The 26,740-nt window shown below is 43.9% G+C and overlaps 1 protein-coding gene across 3 annotated transcripts in view; it reads right to left on the reverse strand.

Annotated features, from left to right (window-relative positions):
• Nucleotides 1-6,233: 6,233 nt before the first annotated feature.
• The window catches only part of PDE1A (phosphodiesterase 1A), a 188,057-nt gene continuing 167,550 nt past the window's right edge, over nucleotides 6,234-26,740 (reverse strand). For all 3 annotated transcript variants that reach the window (XM_081940930.1, XM_081940932.1, XM_081940931.1), the window contains exons 12-15: nucleotides 21,547-21,670; nucleotides 20,162-20,346; nucleotides 9,017-9,116; nucleotides 6,234-7,689 (exon numbers count right to left, since the gene is read on the reverse strand). In XM_081940930.1, the coding sequence (XP_081797056.1) occupies nucleotides 9,061-9,116; nucleotides 20,162-20,346; nucleotides 21,547-21,670 (365 nt within the window). In that variant the 3' untranslated portion in view covers nucleotides 6,234-7,689; nucleotides 9,017-9,060. The remainder of the gene's footprint in view (nucleotides 7,690-9,016; nucleotides 9,117-20,161; nucleotides 20,347-21,546; nucleotides 21,671-26,740) is intronic.

The following is a 26,740-nucleotide window of genomic DNA, read 5'->3' on the forward strand; positions in this document are numbered from 1 at the left end:
TCTTCCCCCTCCCCCTTCACCTTCTTTTACACAAAGGTTCTATAGCATATGTATCACCTCAAATTGAAAAGCAACTTGAAAGTAGAATTTTCCCCCCTGAGGGTCAATGACAAGTAATTTCACAAATATGTCCAGGCTGATTTCTTGGTAGTAAAGCAGAAATGTGTTGATTATGCCTTCTTCCAACCCTGGTATTTCCTGGTGATCTGCCAGCCAGGTTCCAGCTAGGTTTGCTATCTGCTGAGACTTAAAAAAAAATACTATGTCATAAATAGAAATACTGAAAAGCAAAATGAGCAAGGATCAGGACAAGTGAATGTAAAATTTTGGATGCTGTTAACAGAAGATTGTCCATTGACAGCTCTACAAAGATGGACTTGTGGGCAAATTCTCTTTCAGTCACTGTCTTCTGCTGAAGGAGCAGAAGGACTTTGACTCTGAAAACCAGGGGTGAGCTGCTACAGGTTGACCCGGGTTCAGGAGAACCCGTAGCTAACATTATGGCTGGTTTGGAGAACCTCCAAATCCCACCACTGGCTGGCCCCACCCAACCCCTTCCACTCTACCCCTCCCCTCCCATGAGTCTCCACTCGTTTTGGATGCAAGGTAAGTGAAGGACCCACACAGAGGCTCAGGGGAAAAAACAAACCTCCCAGAAATTCTGGAAGGCCAGAAATGTCCCCATTTCTGGCTTCTGGAGGGCCTCCGGATCCAGGGGGAGGAAGTTTTAACCCTCCTAGAGGCTCTAGGAAAGCCTCCAAAGTTTGGGGAAGACAAAAACGGCCCCTGCCCACTGTGGTGAAGGAGGACAACTAGGCCACGCCCACTCAGCAACCAGGCAGAGAACTCTTTGCTGAATTTTTTGAAGCCCACCCTGCTGAAAACTATAGCAGCAATGCATAAGACCATCATTATTTTGAAAAGTTTAGTGACATATTTTGATTTCTTCTTTGTATTAAAAAAAGATGGGGAGTTTAGAACTCATTCAGAGCTAAAATGCTTGTTTTTTTTTCTCTTACTTGTTGAACAAAAGAGAAAAAAGGAGGGAAGAGGGGAGATAATTTGTCATGGAACTGCAAAGCTTTTTTTTTTTTTTTGCTGGGAAAGTCTAAGACTTTTAATTCCCATTCAGACTCATGTGCCATTCAATCAAGGTCAAACCTTGCAGCCTTGATCATAATAGGGCCATGAAATTATGAATCCTGGTTTTGATACAAACCTTGTTTGCCTGTTGAAAGGTTCTGTATGAAACCTAGCACTAGGTAGTGTGATAACTGGCTGTCCTTGAGGTATCTCTGCTGCCATTATTTAAAGAGCTCCTGGCTGATTGGAAGAGATTTGGGCACCACCTTGCTTAGTATGTCTGCTTTTTATAGTAGACTTTTAACTCCGTTTGCATGAGCAAATAGGAAAACGTAACTCTCCATCATTTACTGGGCTGCTTATTTCCTCTGGATGTAAGGCAGAGATGGTATTCAGCCGGTTCAGACCGGTTTGGGCGAACCGGTAGCGGAAATGTTGAGTAGTCTAGAGAATTGGCAAATACCACCTCTGGTTGGCCCCACCCTCCCGCCCCCATTGCTTCCTGTCCTATATTCCCTTGGTTTTTAGCTCAGCTGATTCGCAGGGCAGAGTGGATTGCCGTATCTCAGCTGAGCTAAAAAACAGCTCAGCTCACCAGGTCCCACACTGAGGGCGGTCTTTGAGTGCTGATCCTGCACGCAAAGCGCGCCCTCATAGAACCATCTGGAAAAGATTTGGAATCCCACCACTGATCCAAGGGAACCAATTGCTTGGGCATCTCTTCGATGCCCTGACACTTGGCAAAACAAGACATGGTTCTGTCACGGTACATGGTGGGGGGTGGGGGTTAGCAATGAATGGTGGACATTTTACAATGTCTGTGTTCAGCTGACGTAAGGCTGGCTTCTGCCACTATCTATGATTTTTTTTGTTTTAAATGGAATGCAGTTTTTATATATTTGTATATTGATTTTTGAACTGGCTTTTATTGGATTTTTTTTAAAAAAACCTGTTGCAAGTCCCTTAGATGAGACATGTGGCCAGACAAATCAAATAAATAATAGCGGCTTTTTTGCGACCATCATATTTAAACATCCAGGGAAAGAATGGCTTTTGACCCCGGCAAGGGCCAAATGTTTCGAAGCCCCCTTAGGAGAGCAGTTGCATAATCATCCCTGCCTTAGCTCCATGCCCTGCTTCCTATGACCAGATTGCTCTCCCCCTTTGCAGTTTCCACATAACTTCCTCTCAAACATTTAAAACTTCACAGACGTCCTACGAGCTTAAGAGGATCATATCAAGATATATTTGGCCCCTGAGACGGTGCCGGATTTAGTTTTATTGGAGTGGGGCAGATGCATTTTCTCTTTTGGTTTATTCAGATTTAAAAGAGACAACCACATTCTACTGAGGTCTCTGACTGTTGTCTTCTCTAAGACAAGATTGGTTTGTGGAATCCACTTCACAATGTTTTTTTTTTCTTTGTAACTAGACTTCCAAATTTTGATGACACAGGAACACTTGCTGTTAAAAAAAAAATCCAAGCTTGAAACCTATTTTTAATCCTAGCACTAAAGAGAGGTCACGGTTCATTGCTCTTTACCCCAAGCTTTTTAACTTCAGGAATGCAAATATAGGGTTGGGAATGCTCTATTCATAGATGTGTGTTTGATGGCATCTAATACATGATTTGATGCAAGACTCCTCTCTCTCTCTCCCTCCCTCCCTCCCTCCCTCCCTCCCTCCCTCCCTCCCTCCCTCCCCCCCCTCTCTCTCTCATTCTGACAGTATAATATCCCAGTATATCCTTATTTATTAAGTACTAGCTGATAACCCAGCGTTGCCCTGGTATTTATTTATCCCAATCCTGTATTAGACAGGAAAAGGAATGAATTATATGTTGGATTTTCCCCCTTACAAGAGGGAGCCCCCTTGTGGAGTACTGTGAAGCCATTACCATGGCAACTCCACTGTGCTGTACAGTAGATGTCATTTTAAGGCAGTACAGTAGAAGCCATTTTAAGGCACAACAGGCTCTTAACAGAACACCCCCCCCCCGAGGGGTGTTAGGGGTGTTTTACCCCCACATTATTTTTTTCCAGAGGGTAAGTAATCTTTGTACCAAGTTTGGTTGAAATTGCTTGAGCCATTCCAGAGTTATGTTGGAACACACACACACACACACACACAAACACACATCTCTCTGTGTGTATGTATGTATGTGTGTGTGTGTGTGTGTGTGTATTACCAGCTTTGCCCTCCACAATAGTCTCTCTTCTAGGAGGAGAAGGAATAGCCCTGCATTAACCATTAAACGAACAAACAAACAAAAACCACATTAAAAGCTACATAGAGAAAGGGAACACCACAGATTTTTCCCTCCTATTTATCATGCCCTTACTTCTTTCATTGCCATGTTCAACTTTGGTTTTCAACACTTATTGAGTCTTAAGAGCTGTGGTGGCGCAGTGGTTCAAATGTCATATTGCTGGCTAAATCTGGCAACTGCCAGCAGTTGGATTCTGACCTCAAGGTTGAATCAACCTTCCATCCTTCCAAGGTCAGTAAAATCAGGACCCATATTGTTGGGGGCAATATGCTGATTCTGTAAACTGTTTAGAAAGGGCTGTAAAGCACTATGGAGCGGTATATAAGTCTAAGTTCTATTGCCAAGTGCTTTTAATGTTTTATTAGTTAGGCAATGGAAGGGTTGGGGGGTGGGGAACCATTGTTGGGCTCTGCTTAGGGCAGGGGTGTCCAAACTTGGGAATGTTAAGACTTGTGGACTTCAACTCCCAGAATTCTGGGAATTGAAGTCCACAAGTCTTAAAGTTCCCAAGTTTGGACACCCCTGGCTTAGGGCATCGGTTGGCCTTAATCCTGCCCTGAGAAGGAACATTCATAGACTCTTTTAGTTCAAGGATCACAGAGGAAGAGCAGAGGTCTGCTGCATCTCCAGAGAAGAGGAAAGCTTGCTGGTTTCTTCAGATGTTTATGCACTGTATAATCAAAGGTCTGAAAAATTACTCATGCAAATGTGTTTCTTAACAATAGGAATCCCCCCCTCCCCGCTATATGGTGAATTCCAGACTTTTTCAGGAGAATGTATTAAGAATCTCCCTTTAGATCCTCAGCCATAGGGCTGAAGGAAAATATGGTTAGCCCTCATTTAGGGTTTAAACATTGTCACTGAGTCTATCGCTAAGTGAAACCATTATTGATCTTACTTCAGCTTTCTTTTCTTGACAGATCTATGAAGTTTGTCAATACAAGGACCTGTCACAAAGTTACTTTTCCATCACTGTCATAACTATGAATGGTCAGTGTATGAGGCAGTTGCTAATTGAGGATTACCTGTATTAAGGAGGATCTACTGCCTAACTATCCATCACACATTCAAAAGAATTGAGCAAGGGTGTACAAAACGAAGTGAAGACACAAGATTGAGTAACACTGGGAAATTCCTGAATCACAAGCCACAGAAGCCAATGGCAGTTTATAGGACATCGCCCTAAGCATAGCAATAGGGAGTGACCAAATAGTTTTCATAAGGTTAACTCAAAATGTCCACACAATCAATATTTTACAAAGATTGCTTTCCAATATAATTTATTTAGACATCTTATCATAGGCAACTACAGCAGAAAAAGCCCCCCATACATTCCATGAGGATTGCCACACTAAAAATTCTTTTTTAATGCTGAAATTATAATTCATGTTTATATTACACAGTATGCCAGAAATCTCAAGATAAATATATACAAAGTAAAAGTTGGAAAGTATACCCCTATGACTATTCAGCTACTGCATACTCTGAGGAGTGCAAGATAAAAAGATCAGGCCACCACTTTAATTTCCCACAATGCTCCCAAAAATTTAAACATGGCGGACGTGTGGCCAACCATATGAACAAATCTACTCATTGTGTAACTCATACTAGGTGGCTGGGGAAAGGACAATGTACACTAACTATAAGTGTACAGAAAAGACCAGATCAGACAAGACGTATGCTGCGTAAATCGTTACGAAACCAAACAAGTAATCCATAATGTGGTCCCAATTCAACATTAACATTGAGATAACTTTAAAAGACCTCTGGAGGAAAAATCTTCTTTCATTGAAGCACATCAGTGTTTAAAAGGCAGCCTAAAACTAAAACAAAACAAAGAGAACATGTAGAGAATGGGTACCCCCCCCCTTTCCATTTTCTGGTCCCAAACTCTAAGTGAGCATGTTATGCATCATGGATTTTCACAGTATTTCTGTTTTACTGACAAGCAAATAAAATGGAAGAGAATGACTTTGAATTAGGATTCTAAGATCTGTCACTACCCATACCTTGCTTGTTTTATCTGTTTGACCCAATTGAAAATATGACCTTTTCAACGTAAGGCAACATAGAGGGGGAAACCCTGAACAGACTATGCAAAAACAGATCTTCATGGGATTGAGTCCACTGCATTTGCTTTTCCTCTGCAAAAATCAAAATTATGAGATTATGCTCAGTAGCTGCTGTGGTTTTTCATTGGTAGCATAACACTACATACAATTTTCATGGTAAAACAAAAGCCACAAAATGTACATTCCTACCGCATCGGCCTCAATGTTCAGAGAGCAATAGGAGGTCAAATGTTTCTTGTCAAAGAGCCTCTCCCAAGAGATGCTATGGCAAATGCTTTTAGAGAAACCTACAGTACATCTACCAGAGGCAGACAATGGCATTTATATGGAATTACAGCTGAAACTGCATCGTATTTGACAGAAGATAATTGCCTTTCTTCCTGTTGAAGACTCATGCTTGGCAAAGCTTTAATTTGAACTGCCCTACCATTCGGTGGGCGAGATGACTACAAGCATGCAGTTGTCTAAAAGAAAAAGAGATTAATCCTAAATAATTAAGGCATTATATGAGGGCTTCCAAAATAAAACTGGAGATCTCTTGGCTGTTGCTGGACATTCCCATACAAGGAAAAAATCTCAAGAAATCCTCTTTTCGCCCCAGAAGAAGTGGACATCTCCATTTTCCACATGGGGGTTCCAGGTTGAAGACTCTACAAGTATTTTCCTGAGAAATCCCTAGGATTAATGAAAGAATATATTCCTGTGGGTTGATAGATATCTCTTGAAGCTTCTTGATGCAAGCCATTCATGAGAATGGTTATTTTTAATCATGGGAAAATAATTTGGTGAGACCATGAAGACACAGTGAATTATCCAAATCCCTGGTGCCACTTGATAGTAGCAGCGTATGGGTATGTACTCAGGACTACGTATACATACATAGGCACATTCACATGTAGGGCAAAAAGAGAGAAAACACTTCAGCAAAAGTGTAAGTTCCATCATAGAGCATTTCAGACAGTTTTGTTCTTCCAAAGGTCGTTCCACTGTGGTATAGGGCACACAAAGTCAATGCTAAATACAAGCTCTGCCTTTTTGACAGAAAGAGTTGCCACATGCTTTTTAAAAAAGTATTATCATTACTTTGATCCACTCACCCAAGCTTTCCTTCAAATCAACTCGCTGGTATCTAATAGGCACAGCTCATATATGGCTTTAGCGACCCCTTTTAACGTTAAGTTTTGTAATGGGATGGATGCTCTTGCTTTCTAGCCTCCCCTAAAGTGTGGAGAGGAACTGGCTCCAAAGGGAGAAAGCCAGAAGAAGCAGGCAGAGCTCTTGTCATTTCTTGGTTTTTACCGCTTCCCTCAGTAGGAAGGAGAGAAAGGCTCCAGCTGACTTCTGTCTACAGGGCGAAAGTAACTTCAGGTGTGTTTAAAAATTCCATACAGGATTCCCTTGGCATATTTACCAAGATGGCCTGCAATATGAATGCTTTTAAAAAGAGACAAAGTGAGCTTTAGAACTTTAGCTGGCAGCAGTTTTGCAAGCTCCTAGATTGAGGTCTCTCGTACAACCCTGACGTCTCAAGTTGGTTTTTCTCTGGCAGCAGAGTTCGCATCATGGACCCTCCTACATGCTTAGCTGCTAAGTCATGGCTTCTTCCAAGAATCTGAGACCCAGCAACTAGCATTTAATCTTCTCATACAATTTGATGTAGCCGTGTTTTTACTAGTTTTAAATAGATATTTTTATACCCTTCAGAAATAAGGCTGGTTATGTAAAAGACCAGAGGTTTACCTCATTGGATACCTATAAAACTATCCCTACTTATTCAAGCGGCTTTCTACAATTCTTGGTATTTTAGTGCAGCTTTTCTAACCCCTCTACCACATATTTCTATAAAAGCAGAAATCTGTACATCTGGATATGTCACAAATCAACAAGACAGCAGAGAAGCAGCTTGCAGCTGTCTACACTAATTGCACCTTGAGATCCAGTCCACGGTCCTCTTAACCATCTCCAAGTGAGGCAATCTGCTCAGAGGAAGCTCCCACATAAAGTTTCTGCTAATCAGGCACTTCCTCCCTTCAGCAGTCATTCAATATGGCTCTGTGTGTGTGTGTGTGTGTCTAACAAATATTTTGGCTGAAGATGTATTCCAGCTATGTTAAGGGATAATAGAAGAACTGAAGAAGAAGTCAAATAAGTTCTTGATAGCTGCAATCAATGCCTGGAATTATCAGCTCATTCCTTGGTAGCGATACATAGAAAAGATAGCAGCCTTGTGTAGAATGAAGACACTTTCTTGCTGTTCAGTTCATCCTGCAGTGGTATGAGAGAGAAGACATTTCGGAGATTTGTTCTTGCATGAAACTTTAGGCATTTAACTAGAGACAAGGAATAAGTAATTTTAGGATACACGGTTCTCTCTATACCGACAAAAAGAAAATGATTTGATAACTGAGAATGCTACATATAAGAGGTACAACAAAAGTATAAGGGCAGAATTGTAAACAGGAGCAAGGCTGAAGGTTTGGCCTCATAGTTCATGTTAACTCTGCTCTACTTCACAATGGTCTTTTGAGAAAAGCAGGGTGTTTTTATTTATTTATTTATTCTGACATGAAACCAAAATGAAGCAAAACACATCATAGCTCAGCATGATGTGTCAACTTGGTCTAGAGTCTGTTGGAAAGTGAACAGCATGGAATGGGAAGATGTTGCGGGGTGGGATTCTCCTGAGAAACTGAAAAGAAGATGGCTTGCTGGGATCCTGGAAAGTGCCCTCCAGGCATCATCTGGCTGTCTCCTTGAATGGCATACCTTTAAGATTGGTTGGGCTTGGAGCTGGTGTTGGCTCAAATATTGGGGGTTTGCACCTGCCATAGGAAAAAGTCAGGGACTCCAGAGGGGATTCATTAGCAGAAGAATTTTCTCAAAACATACAAGGACAAAAAGTATCTTTTCCAGCTGACAGGAGGAGCCTGGTAGCACCTTTTCCAACTAACAAATTTTATTGGAAGGCATCAGCTTTTGTGAGTTCATGACATTTGTTAAATTTAGAGCAACAAAGTAAGATGTTTTTTGGGGAAAGGTTGCAGCCAAACAACCTATTTTTTAAAATCACAGCTTAAAGCCATGACGGGGAACTTATGGCACGTGTGCCGGAAGTGTCACGCAGAGCCATCTCTCCGGGCATGCCAGCCGTCGCCCATTGCTCTTCTGGGTTCTGGCATGCATGCGAATGCTTTGCATTTGCATGCGTGCCAGAAACCAGAAGACCAGTTGACTGGCACACATGTGCACGCCGGAAACTGGAAGTTTAGCTTCCTGGCATGCGCATGAATGCCAGGGAACTGCTCTTCTGGTTGCCGGTGCTAGGTTCGACAATACTGGCTTAAAGTGTAATGATAGTGAATGTGAATACAGATTCATAAGATGCTAGGGCCTGGATGATGATGATGATGATGATGGAAAATCTTGACCTTACGTCACCTTTTCCTTGTGTGGATAAATGCACCACAATGGTAAGACTCTCAATATATTAGTAAAGGTTTATTCTTGTAACAAAGTAAACCCTTCTTCCTTTCAGAAGCATAGAGAAGGAAAGGAAGGTAACCATATTTGGAGAAGAACTGGGATCACTTACCTCTTAGTCTGAAAATGAGCAGAAGCAACAAAGGTACTGTTGACTTAGAGTTCTGGCTCTTTCAGTGGCTCTTTGGAATTCTCATTGAGATTAGGCTCACCTGAAATTCAGAAACAGAAATGGCTACAAATGGGCTTTCTAAATGCTGTTCACCTTTAATTTGGTGCAGTGTGACCTGTGTGGCTCAGGATTTAGAGCAGAGGAGCACAATCGGAGCACATGTTGTCCACAAAAACCTTAGAGTGGAGCTCCTCGAGAAGTATGGAAATTGTAAGAGGTAAAGATTCAAGAGACCTTGAATTTGAAGAAGCAACTGCAAACTTTCCTTTTATTAGGGAAGAGATTCTCTGGTGACCAGGTTCATAGTAAAGCTGTGAGAAAGAGTATTAGAAAGTCTCTGCCTGCATATGTGTATGTGTACGTATATGTACCCGTGTTTCCCCGAAAATAAGGCAGGGTCTTATTTTCTTTTGACCCCCGAAATAAGTGCTTGGCCTTATTTTCATGGAGGTCTTACTATTTTTGAGGTGCAGGAGGCGTCGAGCATGGTGACCTCATGGCTGCTGCTGTGTTGCAATATTTTCGGGGGAGGGCTTATTTTAATCGCATGTGCTCAGAAGCCCAATTGGGCTTAATATCCAGGGAGGTCTTATTTTCAGGGAAACAGGGTATATGTATATCATCATTTTAGCCATTGTGTATCCATTGTAGGATGAAGGCATCTTCTGCATGTTTCCAACTAATACGACCCTGAGCTTTCTTTTGTCAATTGGGCCAGCAATGCTTGCTGATGTTGGATGAGGGGGTCTTTCTGAGGCATTTTCATAAGCCACTTTCTTGACTTGGGTTCAAAGTCTTGTTTGTCCGATCTTTGTCTTGGTAGTGGATCTTCCCTCTGTCCTTCAACACCATCCCCTCTAGCCCTTACACATTTTGATTGGATTGTATAAATTTTCATGTACAAAATTACACAACAAGTGAAGTGGGGAGAAGATTCCCTAAATGATTGTTTTTCTCAGCACATTATTTGGATTATATTTTTTTTCCTGGGATTTGAAAAGTATCAGTTATTTAAAGGGATGTCAATTAAATTAAATTCTCTCCATTGCTGGAGTACATGTCATAGCTTGTCCAACTTATTTAAAAATAGCTTTGTCAGACCTGTCCTCCAATGTTTATATAGACAAGAAATGCTTTGAATGTCAGGTTTCCAAGTGATGAAACCCATTCAAAGAAGAAATGTGCAAAGTCCATCTTCGAAAACAAATTTATTTTATTTAGATAGACATCAAATTGGCAATGTCTATTGTAATTCTGAATCTGACACAAACTGGAATTACACCATTTAATATATGTGTCTATAGGTTCCCATTCCTCACCTTAGTAAAGCTCTCAGAGCTGCCTGAGTTGAGGAATCTTGAAAAACCACTGAAAAAAATGGTTACATTTAAATCCTTTGGAGGATGTAATTTTCCCTTGCCCCACTGAAAATAATCGAATAGATTTAAGATTGAGTAAATTTCTTCACCAGGTCAGTTCCAGGGCCTTGTCCCAAATTTATTAGGATATATTAAACATAAATAAGTAACCTATAAAGGACTGATTTCCATCGACAAGCAATTATTTCCCTGGAGATCAGCTATATAATGAACATTCCTTCCAGAATGCATCCAGATGCTTCTAATCCAAGCTAATTATGTATAAGTGCATTATCAAGAGCCTTCTCTCACGCCATGCAAGCAACATAACCTCCCAAGATAATGAAATGCAATATTCTGCAACTTCTCCTATTGGGAAGTTTCTCCTGAAATTAATGTTAAATTGCAATGGAACCTGTTAGATATTAACATATATCGGGATAAGTCTTCCCTCTGGTCCGCTCCTACAGCAGGAAACAGGTATCCCTCTGATTGGTCGAGGGGCGTGCCCAATCCCTATAAAAGGGGGACCCTCCGACTACCAAACAAGCTGGATCACTATTACTACTAATAAAGAGCTGTTAAGTCACTTCGTGTCCGCAGTCTGTCTCTCGTTGCCCAGATTCAACATTTGGCGACGAAGGTGGGATTGAGAGACAGATAGGACGAAGAACGCTACCTCCAGAATCTCCGGATTTGATCCAGCCCAGGAATTCGGCAGCAATTCCGACAGCCATCTCAGATCACCGCAGCGCGGCAAATTCAAACAGAGAAGATGGCGATGCATGCTCCCCCCGCTCCTTTCGACCCAGAAAACGACGAATGGGAAGCCTTCATGATTCGTTTCGAGTGTTTCCTCGAAGCGAACGAATACACGGGGATCACCGATGCGAGGAAGAAAAACATCTTCCTCGGCTACTGCGGAAAAGAAGTCTTCAATACGGCCAGAGACCTCACCGCGCCTACTCCAATACAAGCAGTATCGTGGACAACGTTGCAACAGACTCTGCAAACCCATTACGCGCCAAAACCTTCCAGCCATGTCTGCCGCAAGGAATTCAACATGAGGACTCAGAAGGCGGGAGAATCCGTTAATCAATATGTTGCAGCCCTACGAAAAGCAGCAGCTCACTGCGAATACAGGGATCTGGAAGAACACATCTTAGAGCGGCTCATCTGTGGGATAAGAGACATTTCGTTGCAAAAGAAGCTGTTGGCAAACCCGAGTTTAACCCTACAGACAGCGTTAAACGAAGCAAGAGCGTCAGAATCAGCGGAGAAATCATCGGTGACCATACAACGAGGGGCCAGCGTAAACCAGCCAGCACCGAGGCAAACCAGAGTTCACTACGAGGACACAAGCCCCGACTACGAGAATCCCGAGTTCGAGGACAGTCACCTAATGCAGAGCAGTCACGTGAGGCCTGGGGGGAGACCCGGATCCCGTTTGCCGCCCTGCGCAAGCTGGGGAGGGAATCACCCCAGGTCTACTTGTAGGTTCAGGAACGTTGTTTGTTCGCATTGCAACAAACTTGGGCACATCGCACGAGTGTGCCGGAGCGGAGTCCCTGCCTCACGGCAGCCACCCATGTACCGCCAACAGAAGCCCAACCCAGGGGCTTGGCGAAATCAAAAAGGGCGCCCAGAGAGAAATCCACAAGTGTTTACCCAGAGAGAAAATTTCCAAAGAGCTGAACGAGCGTATTCCCAGAGAGACTACTCACAAGGAAGTGAGCGAGCGTATCCCCAGAGAGAATACACACAGAGAGCTGAAAGAGCGTTCTATCAAGACGCTCAACAAGAGTATTTTCAGGATGTTGACGATGAGATAGAGTTGACCCAGAGAGAGGAGTTGCGAACGTATCTCACCACGATACATCAGGTCCGCCCTAAGCGGCCCAAAAGGCTGAAAGTCACAGTCCTCTTGGAGGGCTCACCCTGCGAGCTAGAAGTTGACACAGGATCAACCCTGACGATCATTTCATGGGCATCCATGAAACAGGCTATCCCTAGCCTCAGAAAGAGCCAACTGCGTACTCCAGACGTCCTGCTACGAGACTACCAGGGAAACCAAGTCCCCATCGTGGGCCAAGGCACATTCCGCATCCGTTTCAAGGACATCGAAGCCCAGCTGCCCGTGACCATCGCCAGCGCGCCATTGCAGAACCTTCTGGGGCTTGATTGGTTTGAAGCCCTGGGATTAGAAGTCACCGGAATCAACGCCGTGAGAAACAGCAGCGCTGAAAAGATTTTTAAGGAGTTCGAGGATGTGTTCAGCCCCGGTCTTGGTAAGTATGTGGGCAAACCAATATCATTTAATTTAGACCCAAATGTGGCGCCAATCCGACTTAAACCAAGACGAGTGCCTTTTGCACTCCGCCCAAAAATAGATAAGGAGATAGATAAGTTAGTGGAACAAGGGATCCTTGAGCCGGTAGATCACGCGCGCTGGGAAACACCTATCGTGACCCCAGTCAAACCAGACGGATCAGTCCGCGTCTGCGCGGACTATAAATGCACAATTAATGTCGCGCTACAACAGAGCGCATATCCTGTGCCCGTAGTACAGCACTTATTGCACTCGTTGGGGCCGGGAAAAGTTTTCGCTAAGTTAGACATGGCACAAGCTTACCAGCAACTGCCAGTTGATAGCGCCACAGCGGAGGCCCAGACTATAGTGACGCATAGGGGAGCTTTTAAATGCAACCGGCTACAATTCGGCGTGAGTATTGCCCCAGGATTGTTCCAGGGCGTCATGGAACGACTGTTGCAAGGGATACCGGGAGTCGTCCCATATTTTGACGACATCTTGGTGTCCGCTGCAAACGAGGAGCAACTAAACAAAAGAGTCAGATCTGTTTTGGCCAGAATCAGAGAAAAGGGTCTCCGCCTTAAAAAGGAAAAATGCCAAATTAACGTGCCTAGCGTAGAATTCCTGGGTTATAGAATTGATGGTCAGGGAATACACCCCACTTCAAAGAAAATTAAGGCGATCCAGGACGCCCCCACACCACGAAATCAGACCGAGTTGCAGGCTTTCCTCGGATTACTTAATTTCTACAGCGTTTTTCTGAGACAGAAGGCGACCGTTGCTGAGCCACTACACCGTCTACTCCAGAGGAACGCACCATGGAAATGGGGACGATCCGAAGCTGCAGCTTTCACCGGGGTAAAGCGCCTGCTCACCACTGACTCACTGCTTGTTCAATACAGTCAGACCCTACCGCTGGTTTTGACCTGCGACGCATCGCCTTTCGGAGTTGGAGCAGTCCTCAGCCACAGGATGCCCGACGGAAAAGAAGCACCCATCGCTTTCTACTCCAGAACTCTTTCATCGGCCGAAAGGAACTACAGCCAAATGGACAGAGAAGCGCTGGCTGCCGTAGCTGGTGTAAAACGTTTCCATGAATACCTCTACGGCCGCAATTTTGAACTGATTACAGATCACAAACCGCTGTTGGGACTTTTGGCGGGAAACCACCCCACTCCGGTCTCCCTGTCTCCACGCATGACCAGGTGGACTGTTTTCCTGGCTGCGTACTCCTACAAGTTAATTCATCGACCGGGCTCCACTTTAGGACACGCAGACGCACTCAGCCGTTGCCCATTACCCGACATTCTGCCAGACCCCACTCCAGAAGTACCGGTATTGCTCATTGACTGTTTGGATTCGGGACCGGTTTCTTCCTACGATGTTGCAAGGTTCTCTTCTAAAGACAATTTAATAAAGCAAGTGCAAACTTGGGTTTGGAGGGGGTGGCCGAAGGGAAATGTGGGCCCGGAATTCAAAATGTTTTGGTCAAAACGGGACGAACTCTCAGTACTACAGGGATGTTTGTTGTGGGGGGATCGAGTTGTTATTCCTTATGCTCTACGAAAAAATGTATTAGATGCTTTACATATGGGTCATCCGGGGATTGTGAGGATGAAGGCGTTAGCAAGAAGTTACGTGTGGTGGCCAAACATGGACAAAGAAATAGAGGAGTGGGTGGCCACTTGCGACCCATGCCAGGAGTCGAGACCCGCACCCCCGGAAGCGCCCACCACGGAATGGGAGAAACCCAAGGCACCCTGGTCGCGAATACACATCGATTTCGCAGGGCCATTCCAGGGTCAGACCTTCCTCATAGTTGTAGATGCTTATTCTAAATGGCTAGATGTAGTCCTAATGACTTCAACCACGGCAGAGGCAGTCATAAAGGTTCTACGGCGACTCTTCGCCACCCATGGCCTGCCAGATCTCCTCGTATCCGATAACGGGCCCCAATTCACGGCCATGCACTTTGAAACATTTTTAGCAGGGTTGGGAATCCGGCATGCCCTCATCGCGCCATTCCACCCAGCATCAAACGGACAGGCGGAGAGAATGGTGCGATTCGCAAAAGAGGCCCTCGCCAGGATGGGTCCAGGTGATTGGCAAACACGCATTGACCATTACCTCCTCATTCAACACATTACCCCGAGCGCAACGACGGGTAGGAGCCCCGCTGAACTACTCATGGGCCGTCGCCTACGGTCTCACCTGGACCGGCTCCACCCGAATTACTCCGCCACGGCTCCCCCAGACTCCACAAGTAAGATCCGGTCTTTCAGAGTAGGGGACTCAGTATACGCTCACAACTACACAGGGGGGACATTGTGGATGCCGGCAAAGGTCATTGGCATCACGGGTCCACGATCATACTTGCTGGAGCTAGAAGATGGGCGGAACTGGAAAAGGCACATCGATCAACTTCGGGGTCGCCTAGCACACTCCAACCTTCGAAATGAAGACGAAAGCTTCCTGTCTACAGAGAGTCAGCCACAAGAAAACTCCATCACAGGAAACAACGACACCAGCGAGCCAAGCGTGGAACAAGACAACACGCACGCAGCTGAGCAACCTCCAGGCAACGCAGCCGAACAAACTCCTGAACGCCCGAGCAGCGAAGACACAAGACCTCCAGAACGGGAAATAGAAAAAGCACCCGATCCTGCAACTACTTCGAACCAACCCACACCCCGTCCTGCAACCACTTCAACCCAACCCGAACTACGACGTTCCTCCCGAGCAAGACAAACACCCACCTACCTAAAGGACTACGTTACCTATCGTAACGTCCCATCTAGGAGGGGAGGGGTGTTAGATATTAACATATATCGGGATAAGTCTTCCCTCTGGTCCGCTCCTACAGCGGGAAACAGGTATCCCTCTGATTGGTCGAGGGGCGTGCCCAATCCCTATAAAAGGGGGACCCTCCGACTACCAAACAAGCTGGATCACTATTACTACTAATAAAGAGCTGTTAAGTCACTTCGTGTCCGCAGTCTGTCTCTCGTTGCCCAGATTCAACAGAACCCAAGTCAAGTTTTTTTTTAGTATAAATGGCTTGGCCTATGGGACTCTAATGATATTAAATGCTGCAATTAAGGGGAGGTACTTTCTAATAGAAAGTGAATGGCTCAGCCATAAAAAGGTGGGAATCCTTACTATTTACCTAGAAAAGGTTACCATGGTATCGCAAAAGATTTGACATTCAACAAATGACAAATCTGCAGTCATTTACTTCTCTGGGAAGGTCTACTTCTTGATGTCAATGAGGCTTACTTCCAAATAAAAAGGTAAAGGTTCCCCTCGCACATATGTGCTAGTTGTTCCTGACTCTAGGAGGTGGTGCTCATCTCCATTTCAAAACCGAAGAGCCAGCGCTGTCTGAAGATGTCTCCATGGTCATGTGGCTGGCATGACTAAACGCCAAAGGCGCATTAAATAAATTAGATAAGAAAGCCCAGGATAAAAACAAAACAAAACTTCTTTGCTTGACATTGAAAGGGAACAAATTAAATACCTGGGATACAAAAATCCAACATAGGGGAAATTAAAAACAGGAACCCTTTTCCTGCAGTTTTGAAGGTTCAGATGCATCGGGAAGAGAACTGAGGGGATGTACTTGAAGGACTAGAAAGCTGTGGGATGAGACTCTATTGAAAAAGGTTGTTGCATCACCAGTTTCCCGATTCTTTTCACTTGATATCTTTTTGGGGCCAGTTTTGAGATATTATCTGCTTTGAACTTTCTGCTTTTTTTTTCTGCTTACCATCTTTTCACACAAGTTTTTCTATAGAAAGAGAACAACGTGCACACACACATATTAGATTTCTTCTTACCATGTGGTATTTTCCCCAGATTTGTCTGGCCATTATTTTAAATACATGGCTAGGACCCCCGGGCTTAGCATGTTCAGTAACTAACATAAGATCAGATGTGCTGATTTTCAGATCAAAGGCCTATTTCAGCCAACCTGATCCATCCAATAATTTTGGACATTAACTCCTGACAAATACAATCACATAGCTAATAGCAAAGTACTACAGAATCAGTGGTGGGATTTAGCTAGTTCGGGCGAATCGATTATTAAATTGCTGGCTGGCCCCACCCCCTTCCTGCCCCACCCAGGAGTCTCCACACGCCCCATTTTGGCTCCCAGGTAACATTTTGGGGTCTAGCGAACTTTCTAAGGAAGGATGCAGTGAATTCTAGTGTTTCATGAGTTTAGAGGATAGGGAGGGGGAATTCCTACATAAAGTAGCAGCTGGATTTGATGATGAGCATAAAATATTTCATTTGAAAAAAAATTCAGGGGGGGGGGGGGAAATAGGCATAGGTCCAGCCTGCCTTAAACACATCCAGGTTCAACTGTTTCAACGTTTAATAGGCCCAATCAAGATCCAATTTGAATGTTAGATTTGTAACTGGCCCAATTCAGTTCAAATTTATGATTTACTGGCAGCATTCTTTTTAAACTGATTTGAGGGTTGATTTGATGAAAGTTTTGACTGTAGATTACAATGAAGTATAAAAATGCCTGCAACTGCTTTATTTTTGAAAGAACAGGATGGAAACAATTCAGCAGAACCTTTAAAGGGCCCTGCAACATTTTAGGCAGAGAATTTCAAGGATTTCATGGCAATAAATTTTAGAAATATTTCCCATTTACTTCTCCTAAAGCAGAACGATGAAAGGGGGGGGGGCAGGGAGGGAAGAAAACATATTTAAATTGTCCAATAAACAACTCCTAGTTCAGCTTAAAAATAAATATGATCGAAAACTGTTCCAAAAGCCAACTAAAGATGGAAGAATCCACCACGTTTGATTGACTTCCTTTTCAGATTTGGCAGGCTTATTAATATAGTTCCTTGGTTAGGCTGGGCTCTTCTGGAATTGATGTGTTGCTTGTGCAACATTTTTTTTAAAAAAAAGTTGAAAAGTGTGCATGCAGAATATTACTCTTGTGCACATAATAAACTAGTATATGAAATACTTCATGTTATACCCGATAGTAGATAATAGCAGATAATAGAAGAGTGAGCAGACTGTCTCAGACTTGCTCACATAGGCATCACCAACAAACTAAGACAAAGTTAACATGACACATCCGCAGTCATATCAGGAGGCAGGTTCCACCCTGATGTACTTGTGCCCAAGATCGGATGGAAGTTTATAAGGCACAAGATTTGCATTAGGATGTGATGATGAGTTCTGTCATTCCCCTTTCCCCCCAAAAATGTCCTGTCAATTGAACTAACCCACTTACTATAAGTGTAAAACAGATCTGGACAAGATGAAGAAAATGACTAAGGATTTGGGTGAGATGGTATTTGTTTTTCATTTGGGGGGTGCAGAGGAATGGAAGGGCTGAAGGATTGCAGACGGCATACAGAGATTAACAGGGACTCTATTGAAGATCAGACACTAATCTGAAAATGAATGGAACATAAGCATAAGAAGTTACGTTCTTGGCAAAGTTAGAGGTTACAAGAAAGAGCCAAGCAGATTAGGAAAAAGAACAGTAAATGTGTATCTGAATCTCTTTTTCTTTCTTTCATTCTTTCTCAGTGAGCAAACTGATTTGCTCAATGAACCTAAAAGGTTCTAGGAGAAGACAGAGACACAGAGAATGGAGCAACTATTCCTCACCATGCAATCCGATAGGCAGGATTTTCAAGGATAATATTTATTGGCCAACTAATCACACTGGTATAAAAAATAGCTTGTTACTCTAATCACTGCATTCTTTCCCTTCTAGCCAGAGGTGGGATTCAGCCAGTTTGGACTGGTTTGGGCAAACTGATTGTTAAATTTTTGTGCAGTTTAGAGAACCGGCTAATCGTAACGGTGGCTGTCCCGGCCCACCTCAGCCCGCCTCACCCTTCCCAGTCACTCCTTATCTCGCCTGGCCCGCCTTGGCCATGGCATAGCAGCTGCTGCTCTCTAGCTCCCTCGCTCTCTAGCCTCAACCATGTAGCCCCTGTGACCCAGCCTACTTGCCTGCCTTTGCCCCGGCTTCCCAGTTCCCAGCTCCCTACCGAGCCTTCCTTGGCCATTCTTCGCTGTCTCCCATGCGGCCCAGCTACCTGTCTGCCTGAACCTTCCTTCATCTCTTTGCCAGCACATACGGCCTGCTGCTGCTTCTTCTTTATCATTCACGCTGGCAAAGAGGCTGCGGATGGAGGCCATTCTCCCTGGCAAAGAGGCAGCGGTACTGGTGGCAGACCAGTGTCTCAGGGCGGAGTTGTGCCCATCTGCATCAACAAAGGTCGGAAGTAGCTGCTTGTTGTTTCCCGCAAGTCCCAGCAAGAGTTGAGGCATCAGAGAATCATCATTGCTCTTGCTGCACAAAGGTAAGAATAAGGCTCCAGCCATTGCTACCGCCGCTTTGGCTTGCCTGCACCGCCCCACCTTGACATGAAGGACATTAAGTTGATGCCACCCACTCAGTCATTAGGAAGAACCAATTGTTAAATTAGTTGGATCCCACCACGGCTTCCAGCTTTGTCCATTTATAAAAAGAGAGCTGCAAAATTATTTGACGCAGCGGAACCAGAAAGTCCACTAGAGTTTTGTCCTTCCAACCTCAAGTAACTGCCCAGTCCCCCCTCAGTCTCTTCATGTCCCTTCTGGGAGAGGGGGCGGTCTAGAAGCACCAAATATAAATAAAATAAATAAATAAAATAAATGTAAAATTAGTTTCTGGTTCTCTCTTCTTTTCTGACCTTCTTTCCATCCTTTACTTTTAGTTTCTTTGAATCCCAGCATAGGAACCAAGTGGAGCTGGAGCAATACAGGATACAGAACTATTAACTTCCTATGATTCGAAAAGTACATTTTTATTTATGTTGCTTAAATTGGATTTGGGGTTGGGGTTTTTTTGCAACCCAAAAGCATATTCATCTGGTTTAAATTCAGCTTGTCATTCCAACCGCAAAATCCTTTTCACATATAACCCACCAACTATTGGCATGATATCAGGTGCATGTGATCAATTTTTCCAAATGAACAACATACATTTGGGTCTATTAAACTGATCTCTTTTTATTCTCAGCCCATTTCTCTAACCTATATTCCAATTCCATCCAATTCCAATTTTATCTACTCCTGACATGCAAGATACAAGATGTAGATATATACCATCTAGTGGCTTGAACATACAAATGCAGCTGTTTGAAATATTGAACAAATAGCAATTTGCCTACAATTCTGCAAAAACAAAGAGACAAAAAAAAAAGAGAAAAAAGAGTGTCCCTATTTGCATATGGTGAATAATTGCTGTATTGAAGCTATTTGTTTTCATTCATCTATATGACCATTAGCAAATATAGTCTTGTTATTCAGTATGTCCAAGATGGCATAACAAGCACAGATGAAAGATGAAATTGCATATTGGTGAACTGGCAAGGGAAAACATACCTTTTTCTGCTAAATCTTTCCACCTGTCTTTGTTTTCCTGTATGTTCCGGAATAGGTTGTCCTTAAAGCTTCTTAAATCCACCATTGCCAAAGCGTTTTCTGAGCAGGTCCCACCAACACATGCAGCATTTTTTATACTTATCTTTTTGTTTACATCACTGCTGGTACTTTCTGTATTATTTTCACTACAAAGACAGGGAAAAGTTAGATTAGAATGAAGATGCCTTTACCTGCCTGGAAACACAAAAGCAGCACAATTTTGCTACACTCCAAAATGCTGCATACTTCCAGAATGCAGGATTCGACTATATTGGGATCAATTCATTCATTCTTGTGATGTGATCCTAGGCACATTGTACAGCAACCAATGTATTCCAATTTCATTTTAAATCGTATTTTATTCCAATTTCATTTTAAATTGTATTTTATCCAATTCCGTTTTAAATTGTTTTTATCAGATTTTAGTAATAATTTGTGTCTGGAACTTTGCACTTTGATATGGCCCAAGGATTAATCAATAAAGAAAAGTAAAGTACAGCGACCATTCTAACAAGTTTCCCTCTATAGGTGGAAATTCACTAAGGTTTCCAGAGGACTACAAATGGAAAAAACTAGTTTAGAAACAAGCCTCAGTGATTTCAATGATACTGGTTTCCAGGAAAGAATACATAGCACTGAAGTTTAAATGAACTGGATTAAAAGAACTAAAGCATCTGCTAACTTCTGTATAGTCCTTTGCCCCTTCTTTAAAATGGAGCAGAGGTATTCATTTTAAAGGTGTTTCATGATATTAAATCAAAACATTCACCTTTGACTTCAGATGGTGACAGATAAAGTATATAAAGTCAATGTTTATAGGATTACAATAAGAGGGGAAATAATCCACACAGTAAAAGGATTTTTCTGCAATTTGCTCAGGATTAGAAAAATCAGATTATATGTGACTTCCAATCCCTCCTTTCATATTTTTGAACCTTACCAGGCTGAAGGTTGACTCAGCCTTCCATCCTTCCGAGGTGGATAAAATGAGGACCCAGATTGTTGGGGGCAAGAGGCTGACTCTGTAAACTGCTTAGAGAGGGCTGTAAAAACACTATGAAGAGGTATATACATCTAAGTGCTATTGCTATTGCTATTTTCTATATAGCAATTTAAATGTAAACATTCTACTCTACAATAAGCAAAACCAGAATAAAAAACACATCCTGTCTTTTGCCTTTCATACATTCCGTTTCGGAGTTGAGTAGAATGCATATCATAGGTAACAATTGCAAATATTGTCACTAGATGGCAGTGCTATAACAGGATCACTGCAGTTTCTGAAAATCAAAATAGTTCAGGAGGAAAACAAGAAAAAAACAAACGAGCAACTCAAAACCTCAAACCTTGGTGCTGTCACAAAGGTAGGACTTTCAGACTTGGATGCTTCCTCTATAAGAGGAAAAACTATTTTCTCCATGGCGTCGGTAAGAAGCGCAAATGTTGGTTTCACTATGAAATCAATGAAACCTGTAGAGCAATAGAAAGGGTGGGATGAGGAGAGGCAACGATGTTGGCACTGGGGAAACTAAAGAAAGATCCGTTTCAATCCATGGCAGGAAGGGGAAATACAGAAAGCCCATCTATGGGAATCCCCAATAGCATCATTTATATAAGTAGGAAATACCTAGGACAGGGGTGTCCAAACTTGGGAACTTTAAGACTTGTGGACTTCAACTCCCAGAATTCCCCAGCCAGCCATGGCTGGGGAATTCTGGGAGTTGAAGTCCACAAGTCTTAAAGTTCCCAAGTTTGGACACCCCTGACCTAGGACGTTGTACGAATGGAAGGCCACTAAGATCCAGTTAAGATTTTGTGCAAGAAAAAAAAGGGATTGGAGAGACAGACTTCACTGATTTCTCCTGACATTTTACAGATGTCTCCTCCCTCCAATATTCTTCCAAACATCTTTTTTTTGGGTGGGTGGGGGGGGAACCCAGGAAATAAAAAACATCCCTTCCCTTCCAAATGCTGCCAATAGCCAGAACTTCACTAGATATTACTCAAGTTCTTTGAAAATTAAACCATTTTCTTTGTCCCAAAGGTGCTTTTTCAGGAGGCAGCTGGACTTCCTTGGGGTTTTTTTTTTTTTTGGTAGGCATTTCGTTCTCATCCAAGAAGCTTCTTCAGGTCTGACAGGATGGTGGGGAACAGAAGGATTTATATTCCTTGCAGACAGCTGGTCATTAAGAGAGTCGGTGAGGCCATTTGGAGGTTTATCTGTGCCCCCAGGGTCACCTGAGTAGTGCAAATGGGTGTGGAGTCTTCTTGGCTGCAGGATGTTTTCTGCCCTGTGAAGACAGGCGCAGGCTGCCGGGGATGAGTCTGTGCTGTCTGCATCTCAAACTGAAGCGCAGATGGCTCCTCTGTAGTCTGCAACAGGGAGGAAAACATCCTGTAGCCAAGAAGGCTCCACACCCATTTGTACTCCTCAGGTGACCCTGAGAACATAGTCAAACCTCCTGAGGTTTGACTCAACGACTCTCTAAAAGAATAAAAATGACCAGCTGTCTCCAAGGAGTATAAATCCTTCCATTCCACACCATCCGGTCAGAGCTGAAGAAGCTTCCTGGGTGAGAAGGGAAACGTCTTCAAAGAAATCAAGAAAGTCCAGCTGCCTCCTGAAAAAGCCCCTTTGGAACAACCATGACCTGGAAGACTGAGAATCTCCACAGACAATCATTTTGTTTGTTCCATCTGGTATGCTCTCGTAAGTGGGATTGGTTGTATTTTGTTCATAGTGCACAGAAGTAGGGAGGGAAAATGGGTACGGCAATAGAAAGAGTTCAGCAGACGTGAATCTAAGATGGCGTCCGATGTAGGAGATGCCTTGTCACAGTTGCCTCCAGCTTGATATACTTATTTTATTCTGAATGTAATGTGCTGTAGTTCAAGGGCTGTGATTTTTATGTTGACCAACAACCAGGGGTGGGTTCCTGCCAGTTCTAACCTCTTCTATGGAAGAGGTTCCACAAATCTACCGTGCCGTTTAGAACCGGTTCCAGCTCCCTCCCCCCGCCTGTCCGCACATCATCAAGATGAAGAGCGAGAGGAGGAATTCTGGGAGTTGAAGTCCACAAGTCTTAAAGCTGTCAAGTTTGAACACCCCTGGGTTTTTTTTTCTAAAGGGTTAGGGGTGCAAGGGTCTTATAACTTGACAGCTTTAAGACTTGCGTGCTTCAAATGCCAGAGTTTCTGAGCCAACATTTTGGTTGTTAAGCAAGAGCGTTAAGTGAGTTTCACCACATTTTACAAGTTGGCCACGCCCACCCAGTCACATGACTGCCAAGCCGCTCCCACTCGGTTACATGGCTGGCAAGCCACTCTTACCCGGTCACATGGCCAGGAAGCCCCTCCCACAAGGCAGGCCACACCTACAGAAGAGGTTCTAAATTTTTTTGAAACCCACCACTGACCCAGTCACATGACTGCCAAGCCACTCCCACTCAGTCATATGGCTGGCAAGCCACTCCTACCCAGTCACATGGCCAGTAAGCCACTCTCACAAAGCAGGCCACACCTACAGTAAAGGTTCTAAACAATTTTGAAACCCACCACTGCTCACAACATAAAAGCTGAGGAAGAACACAACTTTTGTATTTATAGGTTTTCATTTTCTTAATCAAGTAATTATTCTGCAAGGTCTCTTTCTGGAAAAAAAGCACTGAGTGAAGAAAAGCGCAGCGTTGTTCACTAACAATCAGGGTTTATTTCATTGTTACATTTGTCCAGTGGTGAGATTGAAATAATTTAACAACCGGTTCTCTGCCCTAATGATTTCTTCCAACAACCAATTCACCAAACTGCTCAGAAAGTTAACGACTGGTTCTCCAGAACTGGTGCGAACTGGCTGAATCCCACCACCGTATTTGTCCCTCAACTCAGCTAGTTTTTATGTTGCAGCCCCTTCTGCATGTTTCATCTGAAATGACTTCCACGATGCTGACTCTCTTATAACTCTGCTTTCTGCTAACCAGCATTTTGTTTGTTTGTTTGTTTGCTCGTTTGCAGGGCTTACAGGGAGTCCTCAACTTACAGACATTTGTTTAGCCAAGTTACAATGCCCGGGGAAATTTTTTTTACAACCAATCCTCACGCTTATAACTGCTGCAGCATGGCCATGTGATCAAAATTCAGGCACTTGGCAACCAACGTGTATTTACCACTGTTGCAGTGTCCCGGGATCATGTGGTTGCCGTTTGTGACCTACCCAGCTGCCTTCCGACAAGCAAAGTCAATGGGGGAAGCTGGGTTTACTTAACGACTGCATGTTTCACTTAAGTGCAGTGATTCGCTTAAACAACAGCGGGAAAGAAAAGTTGCAAAAGTAGGTGCGACTCACTTAGCAATCATCTTGCTCAGCAATGGAAATTCTGGTCCCGGCTGCGGTCGTAAATCAAGGGCTACTTGTATAAGGCTAACTCTGTGCAAATTCCCCACTATACCATTGGGGTTCAAATACATACAATGAAAGGAAGCGGAAACTAAAAGTATTCCTATGGCAATGGAGGGCATGGCTAAAAGCTTTAACCATAGTATAGAAATGCCCCGCCCCAGGAAAAAGCTCTGACAATTTTGCTTGATTCAGTGGAATGATCAGATTGCCACCAGCTTCTGAAAAGCCAGGAGAGGGAAGAGTCCGTTTGCATGCAGGGAGTATGCTCTTCCAGAGGTGGAAGTCGTAGTTTGAAAGGCATGTTACAGTACCTTGGCTCTAAAAGACGACAGCTTCACATTGGGAGAAATAGATGAAAGAATGTTGTCTGTCTTGAGAGGGGAACAATGAACCATTCAGAGATGGGGAAAGATTTCTCAGTCATGAGAAGGAGGAAAACACGAGAAAGAAACTCAAAAGGGCCCTGCCTAGATTGTCTTTGGCATCAGATATGGTAGAGAAAAACTTTGACAAGCTTTCAAGATGATGCTACAATACCTACAATATATATGGATTTTAAATTGAAATCCTTGTTTCTTTGATTTCATGGCCTTGCTAATCTTGTAGTTCTGACCTGATACATAGCAAACCAAGCTGGATCTTATTGAGAGAAGATGGTTCTACAAATATGCATCCCTCAGACCTGTGATGGCGAACCTATGGCATGCGTGCCACCGGTGGCATGTGGTGCCCTCTCTGCGGGCACGCAAGCTGTCGCCCCAGCCCAGCATCACCACACATGCGCATGTGCCTCCTGCTGACCAGCTGATTTTCAGGTCTCTGCTGTGCATGCTAGAGACCCTTGCCGGGGGAACGCAGGTGTGTTGTGCCCCCACCCCCGCACCACATTTTTGGTCCCAGGAGGCCTCAGGGAGTCCTGCTAGGCCCAAAATGGGCCACGGGGTGTGTGGCAGCCTCCCCTCCCCCCGAATCTATTTTTGGTCCCAAGAGTCTGCAGGAAGGTCTGCTAGGCCCATAACGGGCAGCAGAGTGGATGGGTGATTGTGTCACATGCATGCACGGAGGGAGGGGGAGGTCATCACACAAGAAGAAAAAGGTTAGCCATCACTGCCTCAGACCCTGAAAATATTTAAAGGGACAAACACCACCTTGAACTGCACCTGCAACCAAGTGGAAATAGGGTAGCTCTTGGAATAAAGGTGTTATATGAGTGTTTCAGGGAGTGCCCACCCCAAGCGTCTGCATTCTGGATTAGCTGTAACTTTCCAGTGCTTTTCAAAAGCAGCCCTATGTAAAATGCATTACAATAGTCATCAATCAAGCGGTGACAAAAGGCATGAGTGACAGTGAATAATGCCTGCCATTTGGGGAATAGATGGAACTGAGTGAAGACCCTCTTAGCCACATCTGTCAGCTGTTCAAGCAGGAGTTGTAAGGGTAAGAAGACCTCCAAACTGCAAATCTGGAGGAATGGAACCCTGTTTAAAGTAATGATAGTATCTCACTGGAAATAGCTATCTTTTGAACTCAGAGCCACGCATCTGAGTCTCAACCTGTTCCTCCCAATCCAAACAGCTTTCAAGCACCTGCAATGCACTTCAGCAGCATCACTCAGTCAGGATCAAGATATCCAGTTGCGTATCATCAGCATACCAGTGATCCCAACAATCTCATCTAAAAGCTTCATGGAGATGTTGAATAGTACTGCGTTTTCCCCAAAATAAGATCCGGTCTTATATATTTTTCCCCACCAAAAAAAGCACCAGGTCTTATTTTGGGGGGGATGTCTTCCACTGACTCACCTTGTGGCAGTGGCACCGACAGCCCCGCCCAACAGGAGCCCATTGCCGGACCACTTCTTCTGCAGTCGCTTGCCGCCACTCATGCATGTTGCTCCTGGCCTCCGTTTTGTCATCAGAGGTCTTCTGGAAAGGCCTCTGATGGTGAAACAGAAGCCAGGAACACTGCATGCAAGCGGTGATAAGCGGGCTGGCAAGATGAGGCAGGTGTCAGGATGTTTGAGGCCTGGCTGCAAGTGTCAGCTAAGCAGATCAACCCTCCCCCCATCCTTACCCATGCACCTTTCCCCATCCCGTGCAACCAGGTGCAATGGAGTGGGCAGGGTCTTAACTAGGGCTCATGGG

Source organism: Natrix helvetica, assembly GCF_964273705.1.
Source record: "Natrix helvetica genome assembly, chromosome: 1".
Classification (NCBI taxonomy): domain Eukaryota; kingdom Metazoa; phylum Chordata; class Lepidosauria; order Squamata; family Natricidae; genus Natrix; species Natrix helvetica.